Source organism: Dipteris shenzhenensis, chromosome 9 (assembly GCF_047967505.1).
Source record: "Dipteris shenzhenensis isolate YYH24624 ecotype China chromosome 9, Dip_SZ_1.0, whole genome shotgun sequence".
Lineage (NCBI taxonomy): Eukaryota > Viridiplantae > Streptophyta > Polypodiopsida > Gleicheniales > Dipteridaceae > Dipteris > Dipteris shenzhenensis.
The window spans coordinates 57,223,089-57,248,987 of NC_141604.1; the positions used below are offsets into that span (position 1 = coordinate 57,223,089).

A 25,899-nucleotide genomic window follows, 5' to 3' on the forward strand; every position below is an offset into this window, starting at 1 on the left:
TGTTGAAGATCACGACCTTAGTTTTCCCAAGGTTGACCATCAGATCTCTCTCTCTGCAAAACACCTCTAATGCCTTCAGATCTCTCTGCAGCCCCTCCGTTGAAGAGGATATAAGGACTATATCATCGGCATATAACAATATATGTATGAGGAGATCCCCTAATAATGAGCCCTCGCCACCTAGGCGATCTATGAAAGATGCGATCTCATCAATGTAGAGTCCAAAGAGAGTCAGTGAGAGAGGGCAGCCCTGCTTCAGCCCAATGGTGCTCTCGACCCAATCTGATAGACCACCTGGAGCACGAACTCTGCCTCTGACTGACTCATATAAGCTCATCACACCCCAAATCAGCATCTCTGGGATCTGCATCTCCTGTAGTCTTCTGATCATGCGGGATCGTGAAACAGTGTCGAAGGCTTTTCGAAAGTCTACGAAGCATGTGTAGACTCTCTGATGTCTAGACCTCACCTCCTCAATGATAGCCCTCAGAGTGAAGATGTGGTCTAGAGTAGAGTGCTGCCTCTTGAATCCTGCCTGCCCTAGTGCTCGCTGCCCTCATGGCTCTGCATGACTACTAATCTCTCTCTCTAGTGCTGATCCATAGATATTGGCCAGTGTGTGGCCAATCATGAGGGTGCGATAGTTCCCAATGTCCATGAGGTCTCCTGCTTTGTGTATCGGTACGATAGTAGTGGTGCTCCACGCTGGTGGGAAGCCGTGACAAACTGCAAGGTTAAACATATGTGCAAGGATCGGTGCTAGGACCTCCTTCCCATGTGTGAAGTGCTCTGTCCGAAGGCCTTCGTGATCCTGTGCTTTCCGGTTGTGGAGTCGACGAAGTGCAGCCCGCACATTCTGCGTAGTGAATAGATGACAGGTAGTGGGCCTAGGCACAGAGGACATGTCTGCCAGTGTCTGCCTCGGGACATCGTATAAGAAGCATGCATAAGTGTGCCACACGCCCAGATCCGTGATGGGGATGGGCGGCTTCCCCTCCGAGAGGAATCCCCACCCTGTGGTTTGGTCTCCTCCGCGAAATGATCTGATGATCTCATCCATCCTATGTGTGAGGAAGGCTCGTCTCTTGCAGCATGTCAACCGCTGAAAGATCCTGTGTGCCTCATGTGACGTCAACTGACCCAAGGCTCGCTCCCGTGTGAGGTGGGCTCGCATCTCTCTGCATTCATCATCAAACCAGGGGTTTTGAGGTATCTTCCCATCTCGTACCCGTGAAGATCAGGTCATAGGAAAGGATCTGGTGGCAGCATCATGTATCACTGTGACAAGGGTGGCTGAGGCGTGGGCGAGGTCTAAATCAGCCTCCACTAGGGCCGGAAGCTCTCTGGCTAAGTGACACACATACACTAGATCAAGGGCATGGTCAAAATGGGTCTGGGTCCGGGTAGCGGTAGGAACTCTCCATGTGCCTGGTGTAGTAGCAAGAACATCGAAGGCCAGATATGAGTGGTCGGCTCCAAGTGGGGGGGGGGGGATTGGTGAGGCCATGTATCCGTGTGACAAAAGCCAATGGGCCCAGTAGTCCACTGTACTGGTCCCGCCTCCATGTGGAAAGCATGTGAACCCCACAGATGATGGCCATCTCTGAGGGCCATTGTAGATGATGAGGTCATGGACAGCTCCCAACTCAAGCAGGTGTCGCCTGTATGCTGTCACGTGTGAAGTATCTGCTGAAAGTCTCCGAATCCCAAGTTCTGTTGCATCTAACTCTGGCATCACGTGGGGGTCTCTCTCATATGTGAAGTCAAGTAAGCCCACTTGCTTATCCCTCGTCCTTGCATTGAAATCCCCCAGAAGGAGGGTGTCTCCCTCTCTGGAGAGCTCTATCGTCTCATAAGGATTGTGCCCCTCTGTAGTGACATCATGGGCATATGATGACATGTGTGGAGGGAAATAGCATACTGCAATGAAGATTGGTCGGGCATCTAGTAGATGCACTCCTATCCACATGTGACGTGCATGTTCCTCTCTCCGTACTACAGATATGAGTGGTCTCAAGTGTGTTTTGAAAAGGACAGCTACACCTCTAGAGCCTCGTACTCCACTATCTCTCCTCATTTCTCTCTTGTGAACAGACTCCCAAATGTACCCTGTCACCGTGGGCAGCCCTTTCTCTGGACTTTCATGTGTCTCAATGTAGAAGATGATGTCTCTGCCTGTGTATGTCTCCGAGAAGCCACCTGGGGGGTCGGACCAAAGGGTACCATTACAGTTCCATACAGCCATACTCAGCTTGTTTTGTGCACTCCCCTCCCGACTCTGACACCGTCATAGTTCCCCCTCTTCCTTCTCCCCTTCACCCTTATCACCTCTATCAGCTCTTTCTCCAATAATCACTTTGCCATCCCTGTAGGCAGCCCATTTCCCTGCTTCCCTTGCTGCCATTACCCGTGTCACGCCTTCCCTTCTATGCTCCTGCTGTAGAAGGGTGAGGTCATCATCCAAGTAGATTTTGGTCCCCTTCAAGGATGCTTGCATGCTCATGAGGTTGGACCTATCGATTGCAGTTTGGTGTTTCAGCACTAATGGTCTTGTTGGTATCTCCGTCTTCCCTACCCTCCAAGCTGCCTCACATGTAAGGTTGACTCCCAGCTTGGCAAATAGGCTTGAGCATCTGCCATTGGGGTATCTCCCACTGCGAAACCTCTAACTAGGACATTCATTGCTTTACCGGCCCGTCTTTTCTCTTCCTCTAGTGTCTCAGAAATGAACTCTTTTTTGGGAACTACTGATCCCTTTTTAACAACTTTTGTCCATTCAAGCATCACTTCTTTCCCCTTGTTGAGCTGTTGTGCGAACTCAGCAGGCTTACCATTCATGGTAGTCTGCATGGCCTCCATCGCTTTCTTAAGAGCTGCATTTTCTGCTTTGAGCTCATCCATAACTTTGCTGCCTCCATCTGATGTTATTTGCTTGCCTTCATTTGTTGTAGCTGAGTCCCCAATGTGTGTACTTGGTCTTGTAGCTTGGTCTGTTCATTTTCCCATTCTCCTCTCTCCTTCTCCCATTCTTCTTTCTTGGCCTTCTCCTTCCTCCATTCTTCTTGTATCTTCCCACCTTGTTTCCAAATCTCAGCCAGTGTTTTGTCGACATGCGCTTTCTCAGCCAATAGGGCCACATTGGTGGCCTCCAAGCTGTCTATTTTTTCTATCAGCACGAGGCAGATTTTGTTGAGGCATGTGAGTACATCTGTGGTACCTTTATGTGCTGTCCGTACTGACAGGGCTGCCATATCTGTCTCCAAAGCTTGTTTTCCCCATGTGTCTTCTACTCCCGCTCTTGTAGGCGTGGTATCACTACTAACTTTTTTTTTTTCCCTCACCCCCTTTTCTTGTTCAAAGCTGACAGGCTGGTCGAGTTGTAGCAGACCGGGGGGGGGGGGGTTGTGTCGAGGGAGGGGGAGAGGTAAGTCGATGTAGAGGCTGTCGAAGGCTGCTCCTAGCAGCCGAGGGGACTGCAGGGCTGTTGCTTAGCCCGTACCAACTCCATGTGGGGGCGTAGAGGCACCAGCCCCATGGCGGAGCTGTAGCATGCAAATGAAGGGGCACACAAAAGGTGCGGCCACCAGCAACAGCAGCAGCCGTCGAGGGCGCCACACATGCAGGGTGCGTATGGACACCAGCAGCCAGCAGCCAGGTGAGAAGGTGGGCGGGGTGACGTGACAAGGCGACAATGAACGTGGGCTGGCGGGAAGAATGACGGGATGGATGTGTAAACTACTCGGTGCTTTCTATCAATTCAAACAACGGATTTTGCAGAGGCATTTGAATGAGATGATTGCGAGTTGCCAAACACATATACTTGAACTTAAGAGTTTGCAATTAAGCTGGAATTAAGACTTATACAGCTTAAACACAAAGTGACATCATTGGAGAATGCAATATGATTGAGGGACCAAGACGGGGCCCCCCCCTTATCCAGGCTCACTTTATTCTTGAAAATGGAGATACAAGACCAAGGTGCAATGCACCTTCCAAACTGATGAACTCAGTGAAAACCTAGGACCTAGATACAAGACTCAAGAGCATATGTACAAGGTAGACAACAAAAAGGAGGACTCCAAGCTCAGGTTTCAGCTCTTGGCTTGCCCAATCCACAAGGAAGAAGCCTGCAACAATCACCACTTACATCCAACATTAGAGACAAACACTAGTTTCTAGAAAGATAGTAGAAACAACATGAAATAGTGCTGTAAATGAGATAAGCTTGACAATACAGGCTCCCTTCGTGACTTGACCCTTTTGTAGATGAAGTCCTTGATGCCTTTGAAGCTACCTTGGGTGAGGGGAGTGTGGAAAAATGGGGCTGGAATGAGAACAGCTTAGAAAAACAGCCTGTAGGCTAGAGAGAGAAAGCTTTTATGGAGTGATAGCTGTAGAGAGAGAGTGCCTATGCTGATCCCAAGGGAGGAGATGTAAGAGAGGAGCTGCTGCTGTTCCAAAGGTGCACAGAAAGGCAGATTTCTGCAAGGGAAATGGGCTGGAACAGTAGAGAGAGAAATTCTGCAGTAGAGAGAGAAAGACTGCAGCAGGAGAGAGAAAGGGGCTGTGGCTGCTCCAAGCTAGGTGAAGGAGAGAGGATGCTGCTGCTGTTCCAGAAGAGCTGAGAGGGGGCAGATTTCTAGAGAGGAGGGGCTGGAACTGTAGAGAGAGAATGTGCTGTTGTAGAGAGAGAAAGTGCTGCTGAGGTGAGAGAATGGCCTGGGGAGAAGCTGGCTGCACCCAAGGAGCTGGAGAGGTTCTGCTGCATCATCTAAAAGGAGGGAGAAGAAAAGTGACGAAATTTTCATGTGTGGAATGAAGGGGAGAGGCCTTCTTTTATAGGCTCAGCCCCCCTCCTAGGCCTAGAGTGGAAGGTGGACACTTGTCCCAGATTTTTGGTGGGCTGCAGTCCCAAAGAGAACAGCCCACCACTTGCCCTAAATCTACCAGATTTGGGGCCAAACACTTGGCCTGCATGCCCTACCACTTGCCATGCATGCTGCCACATGTGTGGGACAGGTGGACTGACCTGCCAGCTCAGATTCCATGTGGCAGTCTGCCACGTGTCAGCTGCCACGTCACTCCCAAAAACCCTAAAATTTCAAAGTTGTCAGAATTTAATTCTGATCGCACACACGGGTTCCTAACAGCTTAGACTATCTATTGACGTACTCTAAGGTCATAATTGAGCCATACTGAGCTCATTTGTTTGTCGTCTTATCTTGTATCTCCATTACTCTTGGCATGCTGCCAGGCCCACACCCAAAGCTCAGGGAACATTCTCTTGAATGGTTCCTAGGTCGGTATGCAATCTGTGCATTTGATTGGTCCCATGTTTGGGTACTCAGGTGGGGTGTGGTTTCTAGATGTCCCTCTCAAAGAGAGGCCATCACTCTTGTGGGTCACTAATGCCCATAACCCCAAGCAAGGGGGTCCACCCTCAAATGCTAGACCTAGCCCCCATTGTCCGTAACTGAACAGAAGGAAAACATTTCATTTCTTAATAAGCATACTATTGAAAAACAAAAAGAAATAGTACCAAGCAAGGGGAAAAAGAGGATGATCTTCCCTTCCTGCTTCAACATGTATCCACTTGCTTGGTACTATTTCTTTTTGTTTTTCAATAGTATGCTTATTAAGAAATGAAATGTTTTCCTTCTGTTCAGTTACGGACAATGGGGACTAGGTCTAGCATTTGAGGGTGGACCCCCTTGCTTGGGGTTATGGGCATTAGTGACCCACAAGAGTGATGGCCTCTCTTTGAGAGGGACATCTAGAAACCACACCCCACCTGAGTACCCAAACATGGGACCAATCAAATGCACAGATTGCATACCGACCTAGGAACCATTCAAGAGAATGTTCCTTGAGCTTTGGGTGTGGGCCTGGCAGCATGCCAAGAGTAATGGAGATACAAGATAAGACGACAAACAAATGAGCTCAGTATGGCTCAATTATGACCTTAGAGTACGTCAATAGATAGTCTAAGCTGTTAGGAACCCGTGTGCGCGATCAGAATTAAATTCTGACAACTTTGAAATTTTAGGGTTTTTGGGAGTGACGTGGCAGCTGACACGTGGCAGACTGCCACATGGAATCTGAGCTGGCAGGTCAGTCCACCTGTCCCACACATGTGGCAGCATGCATGGCAAGTGGTAGGGCATGCAGGCCAAGTGTTTGGCCCCAAATCTGGTAGATTTAGGGCAAGTGGTGGGCTGTTCTCTTTGGGACTGCAGCCCACCAAAAATCTGGGACAAGTGTCCACCTTCCACTCTAGGCCTAGGAGGGGGGCTGAGCCTATAAAAGAAGGCCTCTCCCCTTCATTCCACACATGAAAATTTCGTCACTTTTCTTCTCCCTCCTTTTAGATGATGCAGCAGAACCTCTCCAGCTCCTTGGGTGCAGCCAGCTTCTCCCCAGGCCATTCTCTCACCTCAGCAGCACTTTCTCTCTCTACAACAGCACATTCTCTCTCTACAGTTCCAGCCCCTCCTCTCTAGAAATCTGCCCCCTCTCAGCTCTTCTGGAACAGCAGCAGCATCCTCTCTCCTTCACCTAGCTTGGAGCAGCCACAGCCCCTTTCTCTCTCCTGCTGCAGTCTTTCTCTCTCTACTGCAGAATTTCTCTCTCTACTGTTCCAGCCCATTTCCCTTGCAGAAATCTGCCTTTCTGTGCACCTCTGGAACAGCAGCAGCTCCTCTCTTACATCTCCTCCCTTGGGATCAGCATAGGCACTCTCTCTCTACAGCTATCACTCCATAAAAGCTTTCTCTCTCTAGCCTACAGGCTGTTTTTCTAAGCTGTTCTCATTCCAGCCCCATTTTTCCACACTCCCCTCACCCAAGGTAGCTTCAGAGGCATCAAGGACTTCATCTACAAAAGGGTCAAGTCACGAAGGGAGCCTGTATTGTCAAGCTTATCTCATTTACAGCACTATTTCATGTTGTTTCTACTATCTTTCTAGAAACTAGTGTTTGTCTCTAATGTTGGATGTAAGTGGTGATTGTTGCAGGCTTCTTCCTTGTGGATTGGGCAAGCCAAGAGCTGAAACCTGAGCTTGGAGTCCTCCTTTTTGTTGTCTACCTTGTACATATGCTCTTGAGTCTTGTATCTAGGTCCTAGGTTTTCACTGAGTTCATCAGTTTGGAAGGTGCATTGCACCTTGGTCTTCTATCTCCATTTTCAAGAATAAAGTGAGCCTGGATAAGGGGGGGGGCCCGTCTTGGCCCCTCAATCATATTGCATTCTCCAATGATGTCACTTTGTGTTTAAGCTGTATAAGTCTTAATTCCAGCTTAATTGCAAACTCTTAAGTTCAAGTATATGTGTTTGGCAACTCGCAATCATCTCATTCAAATGCCTCTGCAAAATCCGTTGTTTGAATTGATAGAAAGCACCGAGTAGTTTACAGGATGGCACGCCGGGAGAGACCTACGACGGACGACAGGAAGCTACGCTAGACCTGGCTACATGTGGAACCAAGAGTGGGTTACTAGTACGAATTCCAGGCTGAGTGTCTGCAATCAAGGAAAGGATTGGATGCCTATTTGCCATGTTTAGAGGGAGCCATTTACAGCAGTGACCTCTCTCTCTCTCTCTCTCTCTCTCTCTCTCTCTCTCTCTCTCTCTCTCGTAGCTCTCTGCCGTAGCTCTCTCTCTCTTTCTATGCCTCTCTCTCTCTCTCTCGTAGGTATGTCGTAGGTCTTTGTCGTAGGTCTCTGTCGTAGCTCTATGTCGTAGCTCTCTCCTGTCGTAGGTCTCTCGTAGGTCTATGCCATGGCCTAGCTCTGCCCTCTGTCGTAGCAGGTATGTCGTAGGTCTGTCGGGCTTAGTTGTTGAAGAACCACCAACCTGCTCCAAGCCTTAGTGTAACCAGCCAATAACCCTTCACACGCAGATGGACCTCCCGAACCAACTCGCTGACCATGAACAAAGCCTTGTAGCAATAGAGCTCGTGTACACCCTGGGTAACGACCAACAAATCAGCCCGAATCCATGCTCCCATGATGATCCGCCAAAAGCCCGTTAGCTCCCCGTACACACGTCTGCTCTTCCGCCCGTGAGCTTACGCATGCGACTCTTAGCCTTTTAGCCCACCTAAGAGCTCTCGCAATACCGTATGTATTAAAATGGCAGCGGAAGATGCAAACAAACTGAAGCTACAGAACCACACAGAGAACACTAGAGACAACAAGATGTGCCACAAACAGATCTGCTGTAACTCAGCCCATAAACCAGGGCAGCAACTGAAATACAAAGTATCCTGAATAGGATGAGAAACAGGAGCTGCAGAAGCGGCTGCACTGAAGCAGAGGAAGGGGGCACAAGGAGGCTGCAGAAGGGGCTGAACTGAAGCAGAGGAAAGGGCACAAGGAGGCTGCAGCCTGAGAGCACGGAGGCTTGAGGAGCCTGAAGTGAGGAGGCAGGGGCCTGGGAGCGAGGAGGCTAGAGGAGCCTGAACCGAGGAGGCAGGAGCCTAGAAATGAGGAGGCTGAAGGAGCCTGGGGCGAAGAGGCAGGAACCTTGGAACGAGGGGACTGAAGAAGCCTGGAGCGAGGAGGCAGGAGCCCGGAAAGAGGAGGGATCTGCTGAGGGAGCGTGGGCAGCCAACAGGGCAGCTGAGGGGGGCTCAGGTAGGGACGGCCAGGAGCAGGCTTGAAGACTGGAGCCTTGAGGAGCTGCTGGAGGGAGTAGATAAAATGAGGAAGGGGGGAGGGCCCTTATATAGGGAAGGCCAGGAGGGTCGGTCAGTTAGCCTAGACCGACCAGCCTGGTCGGTCAGCCAACTGGGCCGACCAGCTGGTCGGCCAGAGGCTGGTCGGCTAGGACCTGGTCGGCCAGGGGCTGGTCGGCCAGCCTACCCCCTCTGGCCCCCCTGCTGCGTGGGAGCTGGTCGGCCAGTCTACCCTGGAGATGGCAGTCTCAACACCCCCTCTCAGCTCCAGGGTGTGGCACAAGACCCAGAGAGCTGGCATGACGCTGGAGAAGGGGAGAGGAAACAGGTTTGGTAAAAATGTCGGCAACGTTGTCGGTAGTGGTGCTGAAGAGGAGCAAAATGGTACCGTCAAGAACCTTCTCTCGCGTGTAGTGGTACTGAATTTCGATGTGTTTTGTCCGAGCATGGAAAACCGGATTGCGAGCAAGGGCAATACAGCTTTGATTGTCACAAAAAAGTGTGGTAGGAGCGAGTTGCTAAAAACCACAATCGAGAAGAAGGCGCCGAAGCCACACAGCCTCACAGGTGGCACTACACATAGCACGATACTCAGCCTCGGTGGAGGATAGGGCGACCGTGGGTTGGCGTTTGCTGGACCAGGAGATAGCCGCAGAGCCAAAGGAGAAAACATAGCCCGTGGTAGAGCGGCGAGAATCGGGGTCGCCAGCCCAATCAGAGTCACTCCAACCTCGGAGAGTGAGCGGGGAAGGAGAGGAACCACCGGCAGTATATAGGAGCCCGAAAGTAGAGGTCCTTGAAGATAGCAGAGGAGACGTCGAGCAGCCTGCCAATGAGAAAGCGAAGGGGTTTGCATGAAGGTACTGAGGGTGCCGACAGAGAAGCCGAGATCCAGTCGAGTGTTAAGTAGCCAGATAAGAGAACCAACAAGCTGGCGATAGAGGGAGGCATCAGGATAAGCAGTGGACCCAGAAGCAGAGAGTTTAGAGTTGGGATCCATGGGAGAAGTGATGGGCCGACAGTCAGCCATGTGGAAAGTTTCGAGGAGCTCGTGAACATAGCGCTGCTGAGAGACAAAATACCCCCTCTTGGTCTGCCAAATCTCAAGACCTAAGAAAAAATGGAGGAGGCCCATATCCGTCATCTCAAATTCAGTTTGAAGAGCAACTTTAATGGCAAGGATATGATTGGTATGACTCCCAGTAAGGATTAGATCATCCACATAAAGAATGATGAAGGTATGAAGCTGTCCTTCATGAAAGAGATAAAGATTGGGATCAGCCAGAGAGCGATGAAGCCCTTGGCGGCAGAAGAAGGTATCAATACGCTGATTCCAGGCCCTAGGAGCTTGCTTGAGACCATAGAGGGCTTTGCGAAGGCGACAGACCATGGAATGAGAACGAGAATTAATGAAGCCGGGTGGCTGATCCACATATACCTCTTCTTGAAGATCACCATTCAAAAAACGCAGATTTGACGTCCATTTGAAAAATGGGCCACTGATGGTGGGCTGCAAGAGCAAGGATCGTTCGGATGGTGCTCATCCGGGCGGTAGGTGCAAAGGTCTCCCCATAGTCGATGCCGGGTCGTTGGGCATAGCCTTTAGCCACCAGCCGAGCTTTATACTTGTCGACAGAACCATCAGAGGCGTACTTTGTTTTGAATATCCACCGGACACCGATTACGGAACGGTGTGAGGGACGAGGAACAAGGTCCCAGGTATGGTTCCGAAGAAGAGCATGAATTTCCGCTTCCATAGCCTGTTTCCAATTAGGCTGGGCCAGAGCCTGAGGAACGGTAGTGGGCTCGCGAGTGGCGAGGATGCGAGACATAAGGGCGTAATTGACATGGAGGGGATCAGAAGAGGACGGTGGGGGGTGGCGATGAGAGCGACGAGGCCCATCATCAGGGTGTGGTTCGGAGTAGGGGTCCTCAAGACCGGAGGAGCGGAGAGTATCAATGAGCCATCGCGGAACACGTACCGAGCGGGGTTCCAAAGGAGGAGCAGACGAGGGTGGAGCCGGAGAAGGAGGCGGAGGAGAGAGAATAGGAGGTGATGTAACGGGGGACGAGGCAGGTGGAGGGATCGAGGGCTCCGGGGCATCGGACGGATCTCCAAGAACAGGAGGAGAGTCGGAGGATGGCGGAAGGACCTGCTCGTCGAAAAGGACATCCCTGCTCACGGAGATAATGCGGCGGCGAGGATCATATAGGCGATATCCAGTGGAGACGGAGTTGTAGCCTACGAACAAGAGCTTGTGGGACTTAGGATCAAGCTTTCCACGATCGGATTTAGGAATATGAACATAAGCATCACAGCCAAATACCCGAAAATGGGAAACATCGGGCTTAGATCCATAGTAAGCCTGATAAGGGGTCATGCCTGGAACTGCTGATGTCGGAGAGCGGTTAAGAGTATGGATCGCGGTCATCATGGCCTCGGCCCAAAGGGACTGAGGGAGTTGACTGTGAGTCAGCATGGTCCGAGCCATTTCCACGCCGGTACGATGTTTACGTTCAACCACGCCATTATCAGAAGGGGTACCTGTGTTGGCAAATTCCCGTTTGACACCATGACTACTCAAGAACCGATCAAACTCGAGAGAGGTGAACTCACCACCCTTATCAGCACGAAGAATTTTGAGCGAGTGGTTGGATTCTTTTTCGACCAGGGTCAGCCAGGTCTGGAAACGACTGAAAGCCAGATCCTTGTGGGAAAGAAAATAGATCCAAGAATAGCGACTGAAGTCATCAACCAGGAGCATGTAGTACGAGGCTCCCCCCAGTGACATAATCTGCATAGGGCCACATAGGTCGAGGTAAACAAGACCAAGCGGAACGGTGGCACGGCGAGAGGCATGATGGGCGAACGGCTCACGATGTTGTTTGCCCAATATACAAGAGGGACAGAGACCTTGGCGAGTGCCAACGTTAGGGAGGCCGATGACAAGCTGATCACGGAAAGCACGATGGAGAGCATCAATGTGTAGATGACCAAACCGATAGTGCCAAAGGTCGCCAAGAGAGGTGCCTGTAAGGGAGGGAAGGGCGACAAGCTTGTAGATACCATTAGTAGAATGGCCGGTCCAAACCGGCTGTCCGGTAGCACGATCGCGGATGGTAACAGAGGCCGCTTCAAACTCAACCTTCATATTGTTTTGACAAATCTGATGAACCGAAAGGAGATGAAAGCCGAGAGACGGAACATAAAGAACACGAGAGGAGTGTTTACCCCCTTTGCCATCAGGAATAATATCAAGAGAGCCCTCTGAATGAACAGGAATAGAGTGCTTGTCGCCGATGCAGACCCGACCAGAATGAGGGGTGAGATCCTGGAGCAGCGAGGAGGAGGGGGTCATATGCCGAGAGGCCCCACTATCAACGATCCATTCACGAGCATCGGAACTATGGAGAGCCAATCACTCTACTGCAGGAAGGGGTCCCGAATTCAAGAGCTCAAGGTGAACAAATGCAGGAGTGGGGGTAAGGGAAGCATCAGCCGCAGCGGCCATGGGTGCGTCAGCTCGTTTGTGCTTGCGGTAGGGACAATTGCGCCAATAATGGCCAGGAGTGCCACAGTGATTGCAATTACCTTTGGGAGCAGGACGGTCACTGGAGGGATCTGAAGAAGATGAGTTAGTGGCAGAGGACGGGGCATTCTTGGATCGAGGTTTGGGACGGTGGGCCACAAGAGCCTCAGAAGAACCATCAGAGGTTTTAATGAACTGTTCCTCCTGATCCATCATCATGGGGACAAGTTCCTCCCAAGTGATGGTGCTGAGGCGGCCAGAGGTAATAAGAGAAGAATAGAATGCTGCATATCGACTGTCAGTAATAACATGAGATAAGAGAGTTATAGCCATATCTTCGGAGGAGATAGCCTTGCCTGCATGGAGGATGTCCTGATGCATGCTCTGCATTTTATTGATGTGGTCCCGTATGGAAGGGGAAGTATGGGGCAAATTCAGCCCAGTTTCTCGTGTTTGCTTCACCAATGATATGGTTTAAATTTTTATTTCATCTAATAGATTATAGAGGATTAAACAATATCACTATTAAGCACAGGTATCCAATGGCTTCGAGTGATGATTTACTCGATGCATTACATGGACCTTAGTCTTCATTAAGATAGATCTTAAGAGTGGTAATCATCAAAGATGAGGATGTACATAAACCACTTTTAAGAGCAGGTTTGGGCATTACAAGTCTTTGGTAATGCCATTTGGGCTTACAAATCCTCCAGCTCCATTCGTCATGCTTATGAACTACGCCCGTATATCGGGAAGTTCATGGTAAACTTTGTTGATGATAATCTTATTTGTTATTCACAGGTATCCAATGGCTTGGACTGATGATTTGCTCGATGCATTACATGGACCTTAGTCTTCATTGAGATAGATCTTAAGAGTGGTTATCATCAAATAAAGATTAGAGCTAAGGATGTGCATAAACCACTTTTAGCAGCAGGTTTAGGCATTACAAGTCTTTGGTAATACATTTGAGCTTACAAATGCTCCGGCTCCATTCGTCATGCTTATGAACTATGCCCATATATCGAGAAGTTCATAGTACACTTTGTTGAGGATAATCTTATTTGTTATTGAGCATCGGGAACACTTAAGGAAAGTGTTCAATACTTTGAGGAAGGCCAATCTATTTCTTAATAGAAAGAAAACCGAGCTGTGCATGATTAAACTTGAGTATCTAGGGTTCATCATTACTCCTGATTCGGCTCAAATGGATCCAAAGAAGGTGGGAGCGATATTAGTGTGGTCAATTCCTCATAATGTGACCGCGATGTGATCATTCCTAGAATTTTCCGCTTATATCAAAGGCGTACGGTCACTTGACATTATCCTTTAGAGGACCAACATTTATTTGTGCTGTATATGGTCAAAAGGTTTTAATGCCAAGGTTGTTAGATGGCATAGACTAGACAGATCTAAGGCCAAAGGTCTTCGTGCATCTAATTGTGGTATGTGCCTAGGGGCAAGTGAACTAATGGGTATCCCAAGAAGGCATAACAAGGTGCATCAAAAATAGGCTTTGATAATGTGACATGCGGCATCTAAATCTCTCTAGGAAATTTGGGCTTTGAAGCTAAAACCACATATATTAGTTAGTTTGGCTATAGAGCTAGGCTAGGTGAAAAATCCTTGCGCCATGACCCGATATTGAAACCTTTTCCAAGTCTTCAAAACCAACACCTTGCACTGATTGGCAGCAAGGAAAAGAACTGGAAATCAAAATCACAGCAAGTAGAAGGGCTCCCCGGTGGGCTGAAAACCAGATTGCAGCAAGGGTTCTCCCTCTGGAACAATTCGTACAGGCAATAAGAGTAGGGCTGATGCTTCAATGCTTGGAACACCCGTGCAAGAGCGGGCTCAAAGAAGGGCTGGCCCCCCGGAAGGTCATGCAGGGCTATGGGGAGGAGGAAACTATAGGAGGAGTTGCAGCAGAGCTGCATGGAGAAGGAGCTGTAGGAGTAGCTGCACCGGCAGGATTGAGCGACAAGCAAAGCCACAAGAAGAGCTGCTGCAGGAGAAAGAGATGCTGCAGAAATGTGCAGAATGTTGGGGTAAAGGCCTATGGCCCAGGATATACCCCTTTGTACCATACATACATAATAAGAGCTTACCTTGATCTGGGTGAGTTAGCACCCACAATTTTCGGTGTTCTCCTTTTCTTTGTTGCTCTCCGATAAGACCTCCTCTCCATCAACTGGTATCAGAGCTTGGTTGAGCGAAGCCAACAACTGGGAGCTGTATTTTGACATTTACTAGCTCGTTTTTCATGTTTCAACCATATATATCAAATTGCCTCGATTGTTCCAGCAATCTATTGCCTTGTTTGAGCAAGGGAGAAGGAATATTATCCATCTACGGTCAAAAACGACCTACTGCTCTGCAATTCCAACCACTCGAAGTTGCTTTTTTAGGGCCCGAAAGCAAAAAACGTCTTTTGCTTGTGGCGGACTCCAGTTGATCAAAGGCGGCTGGTACATTCAAATTTCAGTTGGGTTTATGCCTTCAAGTTGATGCATATCAAGCCAAAGGTTGACTGAAAGTGATTGCTTACAATTGATGCATTTTGAGCCTTTGTTTAGCTGAGAAAGTGAGCATAAGTGAGCAATGTTTTTCTGAAGCTGCCTTGTATCCCAGGAAGGGATTATTTTTTGTGAGTGCAATACTCTTCCCACTAAGGGAATTTTTTGGACAACAATTTTCAGAATTGTTAGGCTATTTCATTGGAGTTTATGCCTTAAATGCTTCAGAAAAAGTTGGTGATTGGCAGTTTGCAGTCTTGTGACAGCAGTAAAAAGAGAACAGGTGGCTGTTTTCAGAAGTGAATATCAGAGAATCCATGAGGAATTGTCTTCTGAGTTGAACTAAGAAGTTTTAGTTTTTTTGACAATCTACAATCTTGTTTTTGAAAGCATTTCAATTCGAGATTTAGAGGAAAAGTTATGATGCCTGGTATGCCCATGATTTACAGTTTTGACAGTTTATCAAAAAATCCATAATGAATTTTGACTTGCAGTAAACTAGAAGTTTGTAGATCTATTGGTTGTCTACAACTTTGGTGTTCATAACAAAGGCAACCGAGTTACGGTTGGGAAGATATTGACAGTTCAAAACAAGCCAAAACTGTTGCAAACTGTAATTACTGCAGTAAAAGTTTGCAGGTGGTGGTTTCCAACAGCAGATATAAGGAAATCTGTAAGGATTTTGGACTTGCTGTAAACTGAGAAGTTGTAGAGTTTTCTACAAGCTACATTTCTTCTGTTTACACTTTTTGCATCGGAGCTACCGTGCAAAAGCTATTGGCTAGTTTTAGGATGCCCTGAGGTCACTTACAGCAGAACATGTTATTAAAATGGCAGCGGAAGATGCAAACAAACTGAAATTATAGAGCCACACAGAGAACACTAGAGATAACAAAATGTACCACCACTGATCTGCTGTAAATCAGCCCTTAAACCAGGGCAGCAACTGAGATACAAGATATCTTGAATAAGATAGAAAACAGGAGCTGCAGGAGAGGCTGAACTGAAGCAGAGAAGCCTGAAACGAAGAGGCAGGGGCTTGGAGTGAAGAGGCTAGAGGAGCCTGAACTGAGGAGGCAAGAGCCTAGAGAAGAGGAGGCTGAAGGAGCCTGGGTGAAGAGGCAGGAACCTTGGAACAAGGGAACTGTAGAGGCCTGGAGCGGGGAGGCAAGAGCCCTGAAGAGGCAAGATCTGCTGCGGGAGTGTGGGCAGCCAACTGCGCAGCTGAGAGGGGGCTCTGAGGGGATGGTCAGGAGCAGGCTGTATGCAGGAGCCTTGAGGAGCTGCAAGAAGTGATGGAGGAAATGAAGGGAAGGAGGCCCTTTTATAGGGCAGGCCAAGGGGGGAAAGTCGGCCAGTTTGGCTGGACCGACCAGCCTGGTCGGTCAGGCCAACTGGGCCGACCAGCTGGTCGGCCAGCCTACCCCCTCTGGCCCCCCTTGCTGCATGGGGGCTGGTCGGCTGGCCACGCCTGGAGATGCTGAATCTCAACACCCCCTCTCAGCTCCAGGGTGTGGCACAAGACCCAGAGAGCTGGTATGACGTTGGAGAAGGGGAGGAGAAACAGATTTGGTAAATATGTCGGCGACGTTGTCGAAAGTGGTGCTGAAGAGGAGCACAATGGTACCGTCAAGAACCTTCTCTCGCGTGTAGTGGTACTGAATTTCAATGTGTTTTGTCCGAGCATGAAAGACCGGATTGCGAGCAAGGGCAATACAGCTTTGATTGTCACAAAAAAAGTGTGGTAGAAGTGGATTGCTGAAAACCACAATCGAGAAGAAGGCGCCGAAGCCACACAGCCTCACAGGTGGCACTACACATAGCCCGATACTCAGCCTCGGTGGAAGATAGGGCGACCGTGGGTTGGCGTTTACTGGACCAGGAGATAGCCGCCGAGCCAAAGGAGAAAACATAGCCCGTGGTAGAGCGGCGAGAATCGGGGTCGCCAGCCCAATCGGAGTCACTCCAACCTCGGAGAGTGAGCGGGGAAGGAGAGGAACCACCGGCAGCATAAAAGAGCCCGAAAGTAGAGGTCCCCTGAAGATAGCGGAGGAGACGTCGAGCAGCTTGCCAATGAGAAAGCGAAGGGATTTGCATGAAGGTACTGAGGGTGCCGACAGAGAAGCCGAGATCCAGGCGAGTGTTAAGTAGCCAAAGAAGAGATCCAACAAGCTTGTAGATACCATTAGTAGAATGGCCGGTCCAAACCGGCTGTCCGGTGGCACGATCGCGGATGGTGACAGAGGCTGCCTCAAACTCAACTTTCATATTGACAATCTGATGAACCGAAAGGAGATGAAAGCCGAGAGACGGAACATAAAGAACACGAGAAGAGTGTTTACCCCCTTTGCCATCAGGAATAATATCAAGAGAGCCCTCTGAATGAACAGGAATAGAGTGCTTATCGCCGATGCAGACACGACCAGAATGAGGAGTGAGATCCTGGAGCAGTGAGGAGGAGGGGGTCATATGCCGAGAGGCCCCACTATCAACAATCCATTCACGAGCATTGGAGCTATGGAGAGCCAATGACTCTGCTGCAGGAAGGGGGACCGAATTCAAGAGCTCAAGGTGAACAAATGCAGGAGTAGGGGTAAGGGAAGCATCAGCCGCAGCGGCCAGAGGTGCGTCAGCTCGTTTGTGTTTGCGGTAGGGACAATTGCGCCAATAATGGCCAGGAGTGCCACAGTGATTGCAATTACCTTTGGGAGCAGGACGGTCACTGGAGGGATCTGAAGGAGATGAGTTATTGGCAGAGGACGGGGCATTCTTGGATCGTGATTTGGGACGATGGGCCACAAGAGCCTCAGAAGAACCATCAGAGGTTTTAGTGAACTGTTCCTCCTGATCCATCATCATGGGGACAAGTTCCTCCCAAGTGATGGTGCTGAGGCGGCCAGAGGTAATAAGAGAAGAATAGAATGCTGCATATCGACTGTCAGTAATAACATGAGATAAGAGAGTAATAGCCATATCTTCGGAGGAGATAGCCTTGCCTGCATGGAGGATGTCCTGATGCATGCTCTGCATTTTGTTGATGTGGTCCCGTATGGAAGGAGAAGTAGTTGGATCGAGGCGACGAAGCTGAACTTCCAAGGAAATACGTTTCATGGGAGTGACGCGAAGATACATGCCATCAAGAAATTCCCAAATAGCACGTGCAGAAGTAAGATGCTTGATATGATTGAGAACCCCTGGTTGACAATTGAGAAAGATGAACGAGCGTACACGAGCATTCAATTTATCCCAGATAAGAGAAGCATGTGGCTCCTCCTCAGGTGACGGACGAGGGATCCCGGGATCAACAAACTCAGCAAGATCATAAGATTCCAATACAGACGCCATCTGAATTTTCCAAAGAGAATAATTGGTCCCATCTAATTGCCGAGCATCTGGAAATGTAGGAAGAGTGGGAATACGTACAGGCTTGTCAGACTCTTGAAAGAAACTGGACATAGGGGATACGCGAAGATCCGGAGTAGAATCCTTTGTTTCATCAGCCATAACTGAAAACAGGGAATGGACAGCAACAAGGGGCTGAAGAGAACGGGGCTGGTGAAAAGATCAAGGTCTAGAACAGGGCCAATCTCAACAATCGAACCCAAAGATCAAGAGCCAATAAGTTCAGCCAGAAACCCCTGAATAAAGTCGTACGGGTGAAGACGGGAGCCGACCCGATGCGCGATGAAGGAAGGGGGGGAGAGGCTCTTGATGAAGCAGTAGGCTGCTATTGATAGCCCGGGGTACCGGGAGGAAAATATAGAAAATATATATAGGGAGGGGGGGGGAAAAAATATATAGAAGTTGCTGACGAGGACAAACTTCTTCAACTTCATCAATATAGAAGTTCCCAGATCAGAGAGTAACCTGGTGCTCTGATACCATATTAAAATGGCAGCGGAAGATGCAAACAAACTGAAATTATAGAGCCACACAGAGAACACTAGAGATAACAAAATGTACCACCACTGATCTGCTGTAAATCAGCCCTTAAACCAGGGCAGCAACTGAGATACAAGATATCTTGAATAAGATAGAAAACAGGAGCTGCAGGAGAGGCTGAACTGAAGCAGAGAAGCCTGAAACGAAGAGGCAGGGGCCTGGAGTGAAGAGGCTAGAGGAGCCTGAACTGAGGAGGCAAGAGCCTAGAGAAGAGGAGGCTGAAGGAGCCTGGGTGAAGAGGCAGGAACCTTGGAACAAGGGAACTGTAGAGGCCTGGAGCGGGGAGGCAAGAGCCCTGAAGAGGCAAGATCTGCTGCGGGAGTGTGGGCAGCCAACTGAGCAGCTGAGAGGGGGCTCTGAGGGGATGGTCAGGAGCAGGCTGTATGCAGGAGCCTTGAGGAGCTGCAAGAAGTGATGGAGGAAATGAAGGGAAGGAGGCCCTTTTATAGGGCAGGCCAAGGGGGGAAAGTCGGCCAGTTTGGCTGGACCGACCAGCCTGGTCGGTCATGCCAACTGGGCCGACCAGCTGGTCGGCCAGCCTACCCCCTCTGGCCCCCCTTGCTGCATGGGGGCTGGTCGGCTGGCCACGCCTGGAGATGCTGAATCTCAACACATGTCTTTGTGACAGTGACAGTGTGGCTGTTGTCATTGCAATTGATATTTTTTGAGCTTGAGTTTGGTACATTGGTGCAGTGTATCTTGGTTGTTCTATCATCCATTGTGATGGCTTCGGCATCAGATAATGCATTGTTTAACATTGAGAAGTTAGATGGCACAAACTTCTCCTATTGAAAGAAGCAAATCTACAATGTTCTAATGCAGAAGAGGCAAGTAAAGCCTATAAAACGCAAGGCATAAAGCCAAAAGATTGGGAAGATGATGAAGAGTGGAAGGAATTGGATGAGCTTGCATGCTCCACGATCATGCTCACACTTTCAAAATCGGTGTATTTCAATGTGAAAGATACTGTAGGTGGTGCATATGGTGTGTGGACAAAGTTGCATGATCTTTATGAGAAGCAGAGTGCCGCTTGTCAAGTTTATTGGCTGAAGAAACTCATAGATCTTTGCATGGAAGAAGGGACTTCAATGTCTAGCCATTTAAATGAAATTAACACAATTTTCAGTCAACTTTCAGCTCAGAAAATTGCCTTTGATGACTCGGTTAAGGTAATGTTCTTATTGGTCACCCTTCCTAAAAGTTGGGACACTTTTAGGACTACTATAAGCAATTCAGCCCGTGCAGGAGGCCTGACAAGCAGTGATGTTGAGAGTAGCCTTCTCACTAAGGAGATAAATAGAAAGAACAATGCTGGAACTAAAAGTTCAAGTGCTCTCAATGTGAGAGGGAAGTCATATTCCAAGGGGAAATACCACAACAGAAATACAAGCAAGTCTAGAAGCAAATATAGAGGAAAATCCCATGCCAAAAATGATTTCGAATGCTTCTATTGTGGGAAGAAAGGCCATTTCAAAAAGGATTGCTACAAATGGAAGAACGATAAACGCAAAGGCAAAGCTAATGTGCAGCCCAAGAAGGAAGAGAAATCCACGGTCAATATAGAGGAAGTGAATGCCATAAGTAACAATAGTGATGAGGGTGACATTCTTTATGCCTCTATGTTTGAGCATGCTTTTCTTTTGACTAGTGATGATGCATTGTCACAGAATTGGATACTAGACTCAGGAGCATCTTTCCATGTCACTCCACATAGGGAGTGGTTTACCATTTATGATGCAAGAAGGAAAGGAACCGTGAGACTTGGAAATGATTATCCATGTGACATTGTTGGAGTGGGAGATATCTACTTGTCTCTTCCTAATGGTTCTATTGTACTCAAGAATGTTAGGCATGTTCCAAATCTGAAAAAGAGCTTGATAAGTACGGGACAGTTTGATGATGATGGCTATCATGTGTTTTTTGGCAACAATACATGGAAAATTAGCAAAGGGTCACTTGTGATTGCTAGAGGTTCCAAGCATGGAACGTTGTACTCAATGCATGTGTCAGGCATTATGGTGATTCAAGCGAGATGGGATACCGATTGTGAGGCCAAGAAGATAGTACGCAGCCATGATATTATCTTTAATGAGGACAAGATGCACAAGAAGCCAGAAAAGACTGTTGAGATACGCAGAGTGGTGTTTCAAGAGGATGGACAACCACCATATGAAAGGCATGCACAACCTGTTCCACATGATACAGGGCATGGACAGCCCATAGATCGTGAGGTAGGAGAGCCACATCTAGGTGGACAACCTCAGGTTATGCAGGAAAATCAGTTGGGACAGCAAGATGCTCATGGTGAGCAAGTGTTGAGACGTTCCACTAGAGTCTCACGACCTCCACAGAGATATGCTCCATCTCTAGATTATGTCATGTTGACAGATTGTGGTGAGCCTTCATGCTTTGAGGATGCTATGTCTAGGAATGACAAGCATAAGTGGGAGAAGGCTATGCAGTCAGAGATGGATTCTTTGATGAAGAATGCTACTTGGGATTTGGTTTGTTTGCCCAAAGGAAAGCATGCATTGCCATGCAAATGGGTTTACAAACTGAAGATGTCTCCAGCAAATGCATTGCCTAAGTATGAGGCAAGGTTGGTAGCCAAGGGTTTTAAGCAGGAGAAGGGTATTGACTTTGATGAGATCTTTTCCCCAGTGGTGAAGATGACTACCCTTCGTATAGTGCTTACATTGGTTGCCAGAGAGGACGTGGAGCTTGTCCAAATGGATGTAAAAACAGCTTTTCTACATGGAGATCTTCATGAGAACATCTATATGTAGCAACCAGAGAGGTTTGTTGTGCAAGGCAAAGAATGGATGGTATGCAAGCTTCAGAAAAGTCTTTATGGGCTGAAGCAGGCTCCTAGGGAGTGGTACCATAAGTTTGATGCATTTATGCGATCCCAAGGGTACACACAGAGTGAGACAGATCATTGCCTCTACACAAAGAAGGCATCAGATGGCAGCCTTCTTATTTTGATTTTATATGTTGATGACATGCTTATTGCCGGGAAATCTACTTTGGATGTGGATGCCTTGAAGAAAAGGTTGCATGAGACCTTTGACATGAAGGATTCACGTGATGCCAATCACATACTTGGCATGAGGATTGTTCGGGATAGGAACAAGAAACTCCTTCATTTGTCACAGAAAGAGTACATTAGCAAGGTACTTGAGCATTTCAATATGGAGAGGGGGAAGTCCATAAGTACTCCGTTGCCTCCATATGTGAAACTCAGCCAAGCGGACAGCCCTAAGTCAGATGAGGAGCGGGCTGAAATGGCAAAGATACCTTATGCATCCGCAATAGGAAGCTTAATGTATGCCATGGTTGCTACACGTCCAGATATTGCTTTTGCAATGGGAGCTGTTAGCAGGTATATGGCAAATCCTGGCAAGAAGCATTATAAGGCAGTGAAAGGTATCATGAGATACTTGAATGGTACAAAGAACATGTGCATTTTCTTTGGGAGGAAGGACACGTCTGTTGTTGGATATGCAGATGCTGATTTTGCAGGGAATGTAGACACTAGGAGGTCTACTATAGGATATGTTTTCTCATTCACTGGAGGTGTAGTTTCATGGGTCTCTCGTTTGTCATGTACGGCTTTGTCTACCACTGGGACAGAGTATGTTGCAGCCACTGAGGCATGCAAGGAAGCTATATGGCTTACTCATCTAGTGGGAGACTTGAGCATTGCAGGAGAAGTTCCAGTTTTGCACTATGACAGTCAGAGTGCCATCCAATTGGCACGGAATCCTGTCTTCCATGCAAAGACAAAGCATATTGATGTGAAGTATCGCTTCGTCAGAGAGGTGATTGAGGACAAGCGCATCCAGCTTGTCAAGATTCACACAGATGAGAACCCTGCAGATCTTCTTACAAAGAGTTTTCCTCAGAGCGGTTTGCACATTGTAGAGTATTGATGGGTGTCGGATGACATTAGGATGCCCATCTTCTCCCTTAAAGGCCCATTGGCCTTTAAGTGGGAGGTTGTTGGGGTAAAGGCCAATGGCCCAGGATATACCCCTTTGTACCATACATACATAATAAGAGCTTGGGTGAGTTAGCACCCACAATTTTCGGTGTTCTCCTTTTCTTTGTTGCTCTCCGATAAGACCTTCTCTCCATCACAGAAGGGGCTGCTACTGCTGCAGAAGGAGCAGAAGGAGCTGCTGCAGAGGAAGGAGCAGAAAAGGGCTGCTGCTGCTGCAGCAGCAGCAAAAGGAGGAGGAGGTGCTGCTAGACTGCGTGGGGAAGGAGCTGCAGAGACAGAAGGAGCTGCTGCAGAAGGAGAGGCTGCACGGGAATATGGACCAGCAAAAGGAGAGAACTATGTGCAAATGATGGTGGGGACGTGTTTCTCTTACAGATGTAGGAGGGGGCAGCTTCAAAAACATGGGAGTGTGTGCCAAATTTGGCATGGGGAGCTGGGGCTGGCTCCTGGGATGCAGGGGGGGCTGGAGTTCCTGTCATGACAAGTGGTGCCATGGTTCAGGGTTCTTGAAGCCTCAATTTGGGCTGCCAACAAAGCAGCAGGGAGGTCCAAATTACACATCAGCACACACCCCGATCTACATCTGGCATGTTAAGCATACAAAGTCATATGCAAGTGATCCCTTCCAATTTAGCTGTTACGCAATGCAAAGACAAGCCTCATCCTTGGGCTGCCAACACAGCAGTAAGGAAGATGGAATCACAGAAGACTTGCACCTAGCTATTGGCTGCCTTCACAGCAGCAAGGAGGTGACGTACACGGGAGCAAACTCTACCTTACGTTGGGCTGTTCACTAGGGCGGCAGGAAGTTGTGTTTGCAGGGTACCATTACGAGGCCCACCGAAGCTCTAGGAGAGCAACGCAAGCTGATGTTTTCTTGGATTAAACCTCTTGTGTATTTAGCAAATTACTACATTGATGGAAAATCTATGGAATTGGGAAGAAATGACCCCATATTTTGCAAAATGTGTTCAAATTTATTCAGGCCTACATGCTGTGCTACTTTAAATATTACAAACGCTTTAAACTATATAAGTAATTGTTTAGCACCAGAGTTTCCCACAGTCCTACAGATTATGTAAGTGTGGAAAGCATCAGGAGGATAGCAGAGTACACACCTTCATGAAGCCGCTGCGCCAATGGCTTGAAATGGTTTGCTTCTGCCATTTGTACCACGTTTTGGTTGTTACTGGAAAGGCTGCTGAGAAGTTGCCTGGCATCCTCTGCTGCCAAATGATTTCCACTGTTTAACATCGTGACCAATAAGAGGATACAACCCTGTGCTTTGCCTATTTGATCACAAACTTTTGGCTCTTTGGACAGCTCTAAAAGCAGAGCCACTGCCAGCCTGCCTTCCCCCGCATCGCGAGCAAGGGAGCGTACCGCATGTTGTATAGCACCAACGTCAGCTATCCTTTCCTGTTCCACATATCAAGATCTCAGCGTGGAAACGTGTGTATGCGTTCATGGCAGTCTATGTGAATTTGTAAACGAAATGGCAAAACTGAGGGCATGTGACTCGCAAACTTACAATCATCAAACCATTCTGAACGTGATATTGATGAGGTACATACAGGTTAAGTCGACAAAAAGCTAGGTCGATGTACCTTGTTAACATGATTGTCAACAGCCAGACTACAGAGAGTGGCCAATGTCGTCTTTCTTATCGTGTTCTTATGGCTGGAGAGCAAGCGCACAATGATTGGAACCAGACCCTCGGCTCTTATCCAATCCCTATGAATAGCCCTTTCTTCACTTAGCCTATGCAACTCCTTTAAAGCGCTTAAATTATCCTCCTCATCAGAGGACCGGAGCTTCGCTTCTGTGGCACCAATGCTGATAAACGTGTTTCGCTCTTTCCACTCTCTGATGGAATTGCGGAGGGAAATGTTAGGTCGAACCTCGAGGTCGAGGAGCTCCATCTTCGTTATTGGACAAGTCCTATTCCCTGAGTTAAACCATCTCTCTATTGCACTGCGCTCAAAAGTCTGACCTGATGCGATTTCTACTGGATCTTCCATCACGTCTTGAGTAATGGGGCAGTAGAAGGACTGCCAAGGGGGCAACGGGTGAGCACCACCAAGGGACCTCCGCTTCTGGTAGTTGCTCTCCCTCTCGCTGGCTGACTGTAATGTATCTGCCTGGCTGAGAAATCCAATAATCTGCTGCAGCTGTATTGCCTCTGCCTGACTTTTGCGAAGCAGTGCCTCTTCTTTCTCCTGCTTGAACTTTTCTAGCTCCTGCCTCAAGGACACGGGATCACCAGACACTCCCACGACTTGAGCAATCTGTAGCAGCAAGTCCTTGGCGTAATCGCTGTCTGCTTGCCTCTCTCTTACGCCTACGTCAATCTTCTCAATTATTTCCTCCTCAGCGACGGCCGCCTTAAACTCGGCAGCCTGCATACGTTTGTATAATTGGGTAGTCTTCTCGCGAGTGTCCATGGACACATCCAAGGTGGACATGGGGATGAGGCTCAGGCATCGACCAATCTCCTGCGTGATCTCCTGTAGCCGTTTAACGAAAACCCGGCAGTTGTACAATAAGTAAAACCGACTCTTCGTGGAGCACTCCGAGATCAGTTCGTTAGCTGACTTGATCTGGCGCTCCAGCGACTCCAGAGGCAGCCTCATCATCGGTGTATCCCTAACATTTTTATCTTGCAATTCCGTGAGAACCGGAGCGATCCTCTCCAAGTACCTTGAGAGCTCGTTGAAGCTTTCTTTCTCGATAAGGACATCCTTGGCAGCCATGGCTGTCGAGAAGACCTGAACCACGACTCGCGATAGCACCTCTGACACGGGTGCAAGTACCACATTTCCTACACCTCCTCGAAACATACTGCCTTGCATTTGGCCCCCGTCTTCCAGGGGCTATTATGCTATCTCAATCCAAACATGTGCTCTGCTCTCGTACCCCATGGGAAACGCAGGCAGCTTCCAAAAGCACAAGGGAGACAGGGGCCGGCAAGGGACGAAAATCGTACCCCACCCGCTTTAACAGCTGTTTCAAAGCGTTCGAGTTCTTTGGCTTGTGGGGTTAATCAGCGCCATTCTTTGGGATGTAGTTCATTTTGTTTTAAATACTAGCAACAACATAACTTCACTTATTAAAATTCATGAACTCAAGGGACAAGTACCGAAGGTGCTTCAGTTCACCTCTAGGAGCACTTTAACTTTGTTTGTATCTTCTCCTTCAATCAAAGTCTTCTTTATTTGCAAAACTTTCCTTCTC

General features: G+C 48.5%; 1 protein-coding gene across 1 annotated transcript in view; it reads right to left on the minus strand.

The window, feature by feature from the left end:
• The window catches only part of LOC147898878 (U-box domain-containing protein 44-like), a 46,147-nt gene extending 20,504 nt beyond the window's left edge, over positions 1–25,643 (minus strand). The window contains exons 1-2 of the mRNA XM_087379334.1: positions 24,273–25,643; positions 23,784–24,084 (exon numbers count right to left, since the gene is read on the minus strand). Of these exons, the coding sequence (XP_087235460.1) occupies positions 23,784–24,084; positions 24,273–25,517 (1,546 nt within the window). The 5' untranslated portion in view covers positions 25,518–25,643. The remainder of the gene's footprint in view (positions 1–23,783; positions 24,085–24,272) is intronic.
• Between the last annotated feature and the right edge of the window lie 256 nt (positions 25,644–25,899).